Source organism: Saccostrea cucullata, unplaced genomic scaffold (assembly GCF_032062105.1).
Source record: "Saccostrea cucullata isolate Sc308-1 unplaced genomic scaffold, CSIRO_AGI_Scuc_v1 ctg38, whole genome shotgun sequence".
NCBI classification, from domain to species: domain Eukaryota; kingdom Metazoa; phylum Mollusca; class Bivalvia; order Ostreida; family Ostreidae; genus Saccostrea; species Saccostrea cuccullata.
The window spans coordinates 407,963-420,329 of record NW_026937075.1 but is presented as its reverse complement, the minus strand read 5'-3'; the positions used below and the strand labels follow the sequence as shown (position 1 = coordinate 420,329).

Below are 12,367 nucleotides of genomic sequence, written 5' to 3'. Positions count from 1 at the left end.
ATTCTTACACTAGTTGAGTTTTTGCTTCAACTCTTTCCTTTCTTACACTTCTCCCCATGGTCTTGCTGTCATCCACTCTTTGTGATCAACAACCACATGCAGAACTAGGAAAATGAAAAATGTTCATATTTTGTTTCTTTACACAGTAAAGATTCAAATTTGTTTAAATCTTGACCCCTTTATATAGGGTTAAGCCACAATGGATGATAAAAGTTTTATACATAAGAAAAATACTTAAAATCTTCTTAATATCTTGAACCTCAAACTTACTGTAAATGTATTAAATTTAGCGTGTACGATATATTGCGGAAATTGAATTTTGAATAAGTTAGCGTAGATTTGATTTAGCGCATTATGTGTATAGTTGCGAGACATTTAGTGTTGTACTTGATTTAGCGGTTGTTGTGTTCCGAAGACGCTAAAAAGAATACACCGCCAAATGTAATACGTTTACAGTAACTTAGTAGGATAAATTGAGGTGCTCTTCATGTCCAGTTTTGTCCACCTCAAATACCGGTAATAAGAATGGAGGAGGGAGGCACATTTCCTTACTATAATATCTTGAATCCAGGATCAATTATTATACTATAACCATACTATTGATACATGTATGTTGATTCTACGTTCAATATTTTGTTATGGTTTGGGCCGTGGATATCGGCCTGGATAGCTCAGTTGGTAGAGAACCTGACTAGAGATGCAGGGGTCCCGGGTTCGAAGTATACATTCTCTCCTTTCCTGTTACAGATTTGGTGCCATTGACCACCCCTGGACTTGCAGGTGAAAGTCCTGCCAGGGGTAATAAGAACTTGGGTTGTGTCTTCGAGGGCGAAGACAATTTAAGGAGGGAGGAATGTAATGGTTTGGGCCGTGGATATCGACCTGGATAGCTCAGTTGATAGAGCACCTGACTAGAGATGCAGGGGTCCCGGGTTCGATTCCCGGTCCAGCCATACATTTTCTCCTTTCCTGTTACAATTTAGGGGTATCAAAATATGCTACACTGGTCTCGTGGAGTTAAAGTAACAATTTTGTATCTAATTTTTTACAGCTATAAAATGAGTTTCTTTGCATCAGGAGAGAGTAATGGTACAATTACAATGACAGTTCCACAGAAAGATAATGTAAAAGTTTCACAGCGAGAAAAAAAGGTGTATGTTAACCCCGACCTACCACTCAGCAACATAGGGCATCTTTTGTCAGGGGAAAGGAATGCATCACAATATTATGGAAAGATGGACAAATTTGGAATATATCCACAAGGTAGTTTTCACATTGCGATGAAATTGATTCTCTACTGATAAATAAAAGAACCAATTCTCTAATATGAATAGAGATAGAGAGAATAACCTATTAAATTTTTTTTTCAGAAAACACTGTTCATCCCCTTTTTACCACAAGTAAAATAAAATTCTAAATAATTTGAACCTAGGACATAAAGTATGTGATTAAGTTATTAAAAGTAATAGTTGATGTTCATTACCCTTCTATCTCTGTTTTCTTCAGGTCCTGTACACCTTCAGTCAACAGACTTTCAGAATTTCCCAGATAAATATGATTTTAAAAAAGCTGGCATCTTGCATATTGGGACAACTAAATCACAGAGCATGAAAAAGGCCATGGCACCAAGAAGTAATCAGGATTTTCCTGGTTTATTAGAAGCAGACCTGACAGAGAAACCAAGAAAATATGAAAGAGAAAAAGAGGCACAGGAAGATCAATCCACCACAGACACAATCACTGATGAACTTTTTTCACAGCTATTAGAAGCTGATGGTGACAGTTCAGTTTTGGATTGCAGAATGTCGACATCCGGGCCAAGCAAAACACAAGGTCATGTGACACTGGATCAGAACCAGGATCTTACTCCAGATATCCAGCCAACACCAGAAAGCCAATACACACTGAATCCCCAGACTAAAGTTTGGTCCCAGGACAGATGTTATCAAGGAAACCAACAAGGTGAGCAGTGGGCCCTGGAGAGTGTCTGCTGTGAAGACCAAGGTATAAAAGATCAAAGTCACCTGGACAAGACAGGCTTACAAGTTTTACATGAGGTTATTGAGTTAGAATCTGATACAGGCCAAGAAAGTTTGAAGAAGCTGATGGTGCAAAATAGTGGAGGAATGTCTATTGATGAAGTGACTTATGAGGATTTACTAATAGAAATTGACAGTACAGATTTGATTGGGTATGATACCCGAACAAATAATGCTAAGAAAGAATACTATGGGGAATCATCAAAAGACACTGAAGTAATAAAGAATCAGAAGTATCATCATGGCACTGAAACGACAGCTGCTAGTGGTGAAGTTACCTGTGGTGATTTACTTATTGATCTAGTGCCTGGAATAGTTGATCCCAAGGAGGTGAGCCAGCAGCACTCACTAAAAGAAATAATAAAGAACCAGGAGAGTCATGGCTATGGAACAGCTGCTAGTGGTCCAGTTACCCATGGTAATTTACTAATTGACTCAGAGATTCTTAAGTTATTGGAATGTGTCAATGAAACAGCTGATTCAATTGAGGAGAGCCAGCAGCAGCAGTTACCAAAAGACCATGACTTGATGAAGAACCAGGTGGCCCATGGAACCAGACCTACTGCTTGTATTGCACCGACATGTGGCAATTTACTTCAAAACACTGGATTCCAAAACTTGAGAAGTGACACAAAAGGAGCTGATTTTGAGAAAGTAACCCGGCAAAACTTATTAAAAGACTCTGAATGGGTGATGAACCAGATAGGCCATCACACTGGAATGGCTTTTAGTCAGGCAGTAGGCTGTGGAGTTCTACCTAACAAACTGATGAATAGAACAGTGCATGATACGAAAACAGCTGATAGAAAGGAAGAGGCTTATGAGACTTTACCAGCAAATGCAAAGTTAATGGCGAATAATTTACCCCATTTCACTACAAAAGCTGTTAGTAAATCAGTGGTCTGTAATAATCTTTTTACAGAAATTGAAATAAGAAAGGAGCAAATGAGTTATAACACAGGAGCAGTAAATACTAAGTAAGTATTGCATCATTTAGCTGAAATGTTAGTAGAAGTGGTTAGGGGTACAGTTGGTATTACAGTGAAAATTGTCTAATAAGGATGTTGTGTACTGTATATACTTGCCTATAAGTCAGATTTTGGGGAGTTAAACTTTGGTTCAAAACCAGTGGCGGATTCTGGCCAATTTCTTTTTACAGTTGGTATCTAGATTAAACAAATTTTACTGTAGTAATATGTACCAGGGGGTTTAACTTAATTTAACATTTTACATATAAATTGATCAACATGTTATTAATAAAGAACGTAAATCACAGTTTTTTAAAGTTGTTTGAATTATAAAGATGTTTGATGACCAGTATATCTTGCTAAACTTTATACCTGTTTTTAGCTCTACTGGTCAGAGACCAGAAGAGCTTATGCGATAGTAATGCGTCCGGCGTCCGTCCGTCTGTCTGTCTGTCTGTCTGCCTGTCCGTCTGTCTGTAAACAGTTTTTCACCCTTTAAAATCTCTATAACTTGACACAAGTCCATCGGTTTTTAGCTCACCTCAACGAAGTTGGGGGGAGCTTCGCCGTCGGTGTCGGTGTTGGCGTCGGCGTCCCCAAGGTTAAGTTTTTTGGAGCAGTTTTCTTTTTAAGGGATTAGACTTTGTTTCCATTGTACCAGTGTTTCAGATGCTGTAATTTCAGCAAAGGAATGACCAGGTTAATGTTTATGGAGCAGGTTAACATTTTTGGTGCAGTTTTTGGTGTAGGTCTCATTTCCGAGTAACTATAAGCCCTATGTTGACCCTTGCATGGATGGTACCCCTTGCCTGAATAGGTTAAAGTTTTTGGTGCAGGTTTTTTTGAAGATACGCCCCCAAACTTGCAACTTCAATTCCTGACCTACATTTTCCGGTGGAGTGAACAGGTTAAAGTTTTTGGTGCAGGTTTCATTTCCAAGTTACTATGAAAACTCTATGTACGATTTATAGGCGAGTTATAGAAAGACTGGTAAAAGGTCAATCCCTCTAATATTAGCCTAAAAAAACAACACACTTATAGGCAGACCAACTTGTAGGTGAGTATATACGGTACTCTGAAATCTCACCAATGTTAATTTTTATCCATAAGACACATTTAAGCCAATAGTACAGCAACCAAATTTTTCTCTGGAATGTTGTTTGGCCAATAATCTGGCCAATTTCTTTTGACAGTTGGTGTCTAGATTAAACAATTTTACTGTAGTAATATGTACCAGGGGATTTAACTTAACATTTTACATATATTCATAAATGATGATGGTTACATGCTTATTAATAAAGAACAGTAATGGATTCATTATCATATACCATGGTAAAAGGGAATAAATTTTAAAGTTGTTTGAATTATAAAGATGTTTGATGACCAGTATATCTTGCTAAACTTTATACCTGTGTTTGATCATTTATAATTTGATATTTTGTACAGCAATGGTGTTTTCAATGAGACAGAAGGAAATTTGAGGAAATTTGCACAGAATCATACTAGACTCTCATCTTCTGTCTGCACTGATGAGGTAGGTGGAGGAATAGGTAGTAGAATTACGTAGCAAGAGAGAGAGAGAGATAATGGAAGTATTGTAGGGTTAATAGGGTAAGGGTGATGCCACAATAGGGTAAATGGTCTGCTTTGTGTTGGGAGCTGTGTGCTGTATGTAAGCTTTTCACATTTTCAACTTCTCCAGGACCACAGAGCCAATTTTATCCAACGGTAACCATACAACAAAGTGTCTTTGGTAGAAGGGAATTTAGAATTATTCATCTGAAGGGCCATATTCTCTTGAAAGGATACATATTTTTGGAGATAAAAAAAAATCTTTTAGAAATCTTCTGCAAAAGAACATATGGATCACTATTGATTTTTAGTGAAATTAATATGAAAGAATTTTATAGGTAGAACAGTGAAAAGTTTAAAGATGCTGTGGCCCATTGGCCTCTTAAGTCATGCATCTCAAAAAAGAAGGGTAAATGCCTATGAAAAATTTTGTTTGATTATTGATTGTAATTTGCAATTAAAAAATTTACTCAAAATATTTTGATAGATACCCAAAACATCAACAAAGATTGACCTGACAGATGAGATGACTTCAGAAGAAATAATGTCAGAGAATGAAGGGTTGAAAAAGAGGCTTGTAAAGAGAAGATTGAAGCGAAAGTTACTAAATCAGACCAATGAACCATTACAGAAGCGAACCAATGAACCAGCATCAAAAGTCAGAAAAATATTAGATGCAAGTCAGAATTTTCAGAATGATTGCCAGATAGGGTTCTATGAGGAAAATGGGGAAGAGTTGAATAACAGGAACCAAAGAGAAGTGGTGGAGTCAAGCCAACAAGACCTCACAGAGTCGAATATCCTTGTGGAAAAGCAGTTTCCCGAGTTAAATACTTGGGAAAATGAATACCTTGAATACCAAGAAGCAAATTTTGGTAATATACCAAATCTTGATGATCTGGGGGTCAATGTGTATGACATATAGGTGAAAACTTCTGATCAAAAGAATTTTTAGTTCACCTCGACAAAGTCAAGATGAGTTTATGCTATACCCTCAACGTTGGTGTCAGTGTTAGCGTCAGCGTCCCAAGTGAAAATTTTAGAGCAGGTCCATTCCCAAGTTACTATAAGCCCTACCATAACCAAACTTGCATGGATGATGCATCTTGGGATGGACATACAAGCCTTGCCTCAGATGCTGGATCAGGCATACATTTTCCAGATGAGTGACCAGGTTAAAGATTTTGGAGTAGGTCCATTCCCAAATAACTATAAGCCCTATCTGGACCAAACTTGCATGGATGATGCATCTAGGCATAGACACTACCAGACTGGCTTCTGATGCTGGATTTTTGAAGTAGCTCTTTTTAATTTATGCCCTGTTATGATTTAACTTGCATGGATGATGCATCTAAGGATGGAAAATGGAGACTTGCTTCGGATGCTTGATCTGACCTACATTTTCCAAAAGGTGACCACGTTAAAGTTTTTGGAACTGGTAAATCCCCAATGAACTTAAATACTGTAGAAGTACTTTTTTCTGTGTGGTATTAATTTCGGCTATGTACGCGGTCACAAATCTTCCACGGAAATTTGTCCAAGCGTACTTAATATAAATGTAAGGCATATAGTCACATTCTAGGAAATACGTGAAATTTTCTACACATGGATTTAACAGAAATTGAGATTCCGTGGAATTATGACCCCCTGGAAAAAAGTACATCTACAGTACCTAGTTAAACAGAACTTGCATGAATATTGTTGTCAGGATAAATTCTAAGTACTATATAGTATAAGAAAATATGATGTGAGATTTGCATTACTTAAACTGATAACATTCTTCCAGGTGAGCCACGTAATCTTTGATTACCTATGTTTTTGTTTACAATGATTAGGTGATTTATTATATACCTAATGTGTATCACCCAATTTTACTGTTGAATTTATGCTATCACATGACGTCGTGATCCAATTTTCCAGATCACCAACATGTTGTTTTCTGAATCCATATCACCACTCTCTGAAACTGATGATGTAGTATGCAGAAATATGTTGTTATTTTTCTTGTGCGTTAAAAAGTCCCTTGTGCTTTGTTTTATGGATAAATGTTATGCAATTGATCTCTAAAGTTTTTTTTGCTATATTTTGCTAGTTATGAGGGGGTATATAATAAATTTATCATTATAACAGTAACTTGATCCGAAGCTGTATCACGTCTCGTTCACAGGCGCGGATCATCGGATCAAACTCGACGCTTAGCGTCTCGTAAGATCTGATGATCCGCATCTGTCAACTCGACATGATACGACCCTTCGGATCAAGTTACTGTTATAATAATATATATGTATCTCTTAGCCTCATTTATGTTATACTTTGGTCAATCTTTGGAAATCTTTGTTTTGTCTTTTGCATCTTCTCCCATTTATCATGTTTATATTTTGTGCTAGCTCTATCCTTCATTTTAGCAATGTTTTCAAACTCCTTTAAATGCTTCATACCTGGTATATAGGTGTTATTCATTATATCCATCCACAGTTAACAATATATTTTTAAACTCATAGGGAATGAATATCACTTCACTGTAAGCATTAATGCATTATAAGTGTGTTCACTATAACCATGTTTTACTATATCTTGTTGGAACAGAAGGACAAGAAATTGCTAATGCTTGTACATAAGCTTTTAAATTTCATTTCCAAAGATACTATCTGTCTTTTTTCCCTGTCTTTTTAATGCTTAGATGTATGCTCAGAATTTGTTCAACATAATCCTCCTCTCAGGACACAAAACTAAAATGGTTCCTACATACAGACACCTTCATTACAGAAAATTCTGTCATTTGTGCATTAAATCAGCCAGACTCTAAGGTTTTTAGCTCACCTGAGCTGAAAGCTCATCTGAGTTATTCTGATCAGCCTTTACGTGTCGTCCGTCTGTCTGTCCATCCGTCTTTAAACTCTGTAAACATTTTCAACTTCCTCTCAAGAACCACTGGGCTGATTTTAACCAAACTTGGTACAAAGCATCCTTAGGGGTAGGAGAATTTAAATTATTAAAATGAAGGGCCTAATTCCCATTCAAAGGGAGATATCAAGATAATACAAAAATGGGGTGTGGTCATTAAAAAATCTTTTTCTCAAGAACCACTGGGCCAGAAAAGCTGAAACTTAAGTGGAAGCGTCATTAGGTAGTGTAGATTCTAAACTCTTAAAATCATGACCCCCAGGGGTAGGGCAGGGCCACAATAGGGAATCCAAATTCTACATTTAAATATAGAAACAAATGTTTAAAAAATCTTCTCAAGAACCACTGAGCTAGGAAAGCTGAATTAAACTTATATAGAAGCATCCTTGGGTAGTTTAGATTGTAAATTGTTCACATCATGACCCGTAGGGGTAGGGTGGGGCCACAGTAGGGAATCCAAGTTTTACATTAAAATATATGGGAAAAATCTTTAAAAGTCTTCACCTCAAGAATCAGTGGGCCAGAAAAAGTGAAAACTTAATACATGTATCTGGAAGCATTCTGGGGTAGTGTAGATATGATCCCTGAGGGTAGGGTGGGGTCACCACAGGTAATACAAAGAGGAAATCTGGTTTAAAAAAAAAAGAAAACCAAAAGTTACTCATGTGAGCAATGTGGCCTATGGGCCTCTTGTTAATCATGATTATAGTATTGGATTTCAAAATCAATTACATTATTCATTAAAAGAATTTTTAGTAATGCTTATTTAATAAAAAATTTGTACATATATAAACAGTTCCTTTTAAATGATTGTATCTTTAATTTATTTTCATGCATTCTGTATATAAACTTCTGAGGGAATAGAATTTTTTCCTTGTGGATGTGTCAAAGAATTTAATGTTTTTGGTTTATCAGAAGAGCAGAAATTATTTTAATTTTCAGTCATTAGTCTAGCCTGCTAACAATAGCATATATACCTTATATTAATTACCAAATATAAAGAAAAGTCAGGAGAATCAGATATTCAGAACAACATTTATATTGATTGAAGGTTTTGAATGGGCATGTGTATGGGATGTCACTCATAACATCATTTGAAATTTGTTCCCAATATCTGAATTGTGAGAAATAATTTTCTGTCAACCACAAACAAGAGCTATAATACATAGTACTCTGCGTACACGAGTGTTACAAGCTGGATGATGTATATATCATATACCTAAGGTTAAGGTTTTTCTCGCGCTGGGCTTTGAACCATGGGTTACAAGATATTCAGTTTAACTCTTTTTATGAACAGTAGTTTGTAAAGATCTTCAATCAAGGTAGCTCAGTCAGTAGAGCATGCTTGCTTTATGATGGGAAGGTTGTAAGTTCGAATCTAGGCCCCGATTGACGTAAGTTGTTAAAAAAAAAAGCCACAGCTTCTTCGTCAAGCACTGGGTACTTTGAAGTGAAAGTCGGACGCATAAGACAAGATCTTAAAAACAGGCCCCATTTCAGGGCAGGCATTGGCACCATAAAGATCTCGTAATGCTCAATGGCTTTATGTGCCGAGTAAAGGTCCCAATAAGAACACTGTAAGAAATGTGTTTAGAATTCAAACACTTTTCTAAACACTTTTTTGTCACCTTCTTTTTTATATGTTTAATTCCTAAACATGTTTAGTTTCCACGTATGAGAAAGTGTTTAGAATGGAAGCACATAAGTGTTTAGATTAAAAACACTTTCTCATACATGTTTAGAAATTTTACATGTTTAGGAATTAAACTTATAAAAAAGAAGGTGACAAAAAAATCTGCTTATATAAGTGTTTGAATTTTAAACATATTTCTTAATTATGTGCTTAGAAATTAAACATATCTAGATTTAACATATTAAAACAAGTGTAACTGCAGAAAAAATATAAACACTTGTAAATTTTGGCACAAAGGGCATATCGCTTAATATACATAATATTGTCAAAATTTTAAAAATATTAACCGATATAAAATATTCATCATAAGGCCTCTGATAGTTTAGATATGTAGATGCTTTACAATTGTGTGATGTTCTTTTTTACACAAATTTAATACTTTGATCTCTATAAATTCAATCAGCATGACACACAATATGTTTATAACGCAGGGATGAGCAACAAAAATAAAATAAGCTAGCAATTTTATATCAAAACTTCCTTTAATCTTTTTAATAATGTATTATTAAAGATATTTCAATTAAAATTAAAAAAATATTTATTTTATATAATATTTTGCATATGATTAATTACAGTGTTAACCGGTTGCAGAGTGTTCCATATGTCAGTCATCAAAATGTCAAACTTGATTCACTTTCAGCAGTCCTAAAGCACTACTTAGCACCACATGATACCGGTATAATATCCCGTCAGTATTAAACTGCCGAAAAGTAATCCATATCAAATGCACAAGGATAATCACAAAATGATAATTTTAGGTACATGTATTCAAATCCACCGAACATTGTCGAATTAAGGGTAACCCAATACACTTCATAGAAATACGTTTCTTAGTGTTGATCACGGAACAACAATTTGAACTTGAAGATGACGCCATGCACAGATGCAGGTACCAGTACTTTGATACATACATGCTTGGAGTTCAATCCGGACTACTCACATAACCTGTAGGAAAGAAAGTCAGATTTAAGTAAAAGTACTATGCTGCCCATTGAAGATGACATCAGTTTTTCAAGTTGCATTGGAACTATACTTAAATTAAAATAGTTATTTTTAATGAAATTCAATATAACCTCCTTTCCTACAAGTCTATAAACGACCTCAAAGGCATTGTTTACATTGCTCATCGTGGTTTAATAATGCAAATCTTAATAAAAAGAAAACATACCTTTAATATATTGCAGTAAAAAGATGCCTTTCAAATGATTTTCAATATGTCTTCATGGTTATCCGTTGGGTTGTCAGTATCTCTCCGTGATACGTCCCTTAAGCCTTTTGTGATTTACTTCGTTTCGATGGCCGCTCAAATTAACGTTCAAATATACGAGTATTTGTGTCATTTCCGGGAAGATAACTCTGCATTTTACAGCAGAACGTGTTTAATTTCTAAACACGTTTAGATATAAAACATGTTTAGACATAAGTGTTTAGTTGTTAAACATATTTCTATACATGTTTAGATCTAAACACGTCATGGAAGTGTTTCAATCCTAAACACAATTTTTACAGTGAAGCTCTTTATAACGGTATATGTAGCTGCTGAACTGGGGTAGCTCTCCGAAAAAAAAATATAGACAGACCAGTCTGTCAAAATATTTTTTTCTTGCAGAACTACAGTTCTGCAGCTACCGGTTTATGGTGGAGTCTCCTTATTTTTGAATAGGACTCTTCAAAGTCAAATCATAGAGGCCCTAACACAAGAACCCTAGCTACAGAACTGCAGTGTGATAGTTTGGTTCAATAATAGCGAGGAGCAGAGATGACGTTTTTCAAGGTCATGATCACTATACATGTATGATCAATAGGGTCCACATAACACCAGAACCCTGTCCCTCCACAAATTGCAGACCTGTTTACTCTTACGATTTCGCCGTATTTTGTACGGATTTTTAGTCTAAAATGCGTCTCACGTTTTGCCATTATGAAAATACGGAAATCGGAAATACATTAGTTTGGAATTTAACAGTTAGTTTTCGTTATGATATGTCTTAGTTTAACCCTTTTTGTCGCTAAACAAGAGAAAGATTTCAAACACATAAGCGATGTCAGGTTGCCAAAACGCTGTGGTATTATTAAATGACAAAGACCTTGTTGTTAAACCATGTTTTTGTAATCAGAAAAGCAGTTTTTCTCTTTTAATATATTTAAAATCGATGGAAAGTGAGATCTTACTGGCAAATGCCAAATCTCATGGAAAAATCTAATAAAAAATACTGAGAGACAGCGTTATGGGTAAACAGGTCTGAAATTGCATAATTTTGAGAGGCACTCTTGCTCATAACCATGCATCTAGATTTTCTTATTAGTTTCATTGCATGTTATTTAATGTCCTTTTACACTTTTACACTTATGCCAACACTTGCCAGTGGAGGACTGCAAATTTATGCCTATCCTCGGTACTTTGGGCCATTGAGCAGTGAGGTTTTTTTTTTCATACCAGCACCTACTGCAACAGTTGTGCAACTGAGCGACCTCAGTTTAAACATTCTCATCCGAAAAGCCAGTCTCCAAATCCCACAGTGGATTCAAACTCACAACATAGGATCAGTCCCTTAATTTGCATCTCTAGAGCAGATGCTCTAACCACTGAATGATGCAGGAAACTATCTGATTTGTAAACAAGAGCAGAGAATATTTTTAAAGAATTAAAGCATTCACTACGTAATCATTAGAGTCTTGCCATACCATTGGTATTCTGATCCTTGGGCCATGGAAATTGATAATTTTTGAAGAGCATTCAGTGTTTATTGTAATCTTGCCAACAATTCAACTGCCTTCTATGAAGGAGCAAAGGAAAAGACTTTTTTCTTGCCCCCCTTCGAAGAAGCGAGGACATATTGTTTTGCTGCTGTCTGTCTGTCTGTAGGTCAGTCAGTCAATCAGTCCACCAACAGTTTCCATTCATTTTATTCACAACGGTTGCACATACTGAAATGAAACTTGGTTTACAGATGTCATGGGGTCTTCCAATTCTTAGGAAATGATAACACAATTTCTCAATGTAGGTTCAAATATTTCATTTTATTATTGACAATTTGCAGGAACAATGAAATAAATGAGGTATAAATGAAATATAAATGAAGGTGACCTGAAATGGAAATGACACACTCGTACAAATTCACACACAATATTTATTTAATTTCAATAGTTTAAAATCAGTATTAATATTAATTTATTCTTACAGTCATGGC

General features: G+C 35.7%; 1 protein-coding gene across 1 annotated transcript; it reads left to right on the top strand.

Moving 5' to 3' along the window:
• The first annotated feature begins 1,047 nt into the window (after positions 1–1,047).
• Positions 1,048–6,639, top strand: LOC134247229 (uncharacterized). The gene is made up of 4 exons (XM_062729579.1): positions 1,048–1,263; positions 1,507–3,016; positions 4,454–4,541; positions 5,067–6,639. The coding sequence occupies exons 1-4, from the start codon at positions 1,059–1,061 to the stop codon at positions 5,502–5,504; spliced, it is 2,241 nt and encodes a 746-aa protein (XP_062585563.1). The 5' UTR covers positions 1,048–1,058; the 3' UTR covers positions 5,505–6,639.
• Positions 6,640–12,367: the final 5,728 nt, after the last annotated feature.

Excerpts from the sequence above, each read along its gene's own strand:
- LOC134247229 (XM_062729579.1), top strand. The coding sequence starts at position 1,059 with ATGAGTTTCTTTGCATCAGGAGAGAGTAATGGTACAATTACAATGACA. Across the intron at positions 1,264-1,506 it reads ATTTGGAATATATCCACAAG|GTCCTGTACACCTTCAGTCA; the intron begins GTAGTTTTCACA and ends TGTTTTCTTCAG. Across the intron at positions 4,542-5,066 it reads CTTCTGTCTGCACTGATGAG|ATACCCAAAACATCAACAAA; the intron begins GTAGGTGGAGGA and ends ATATTTTGATAG.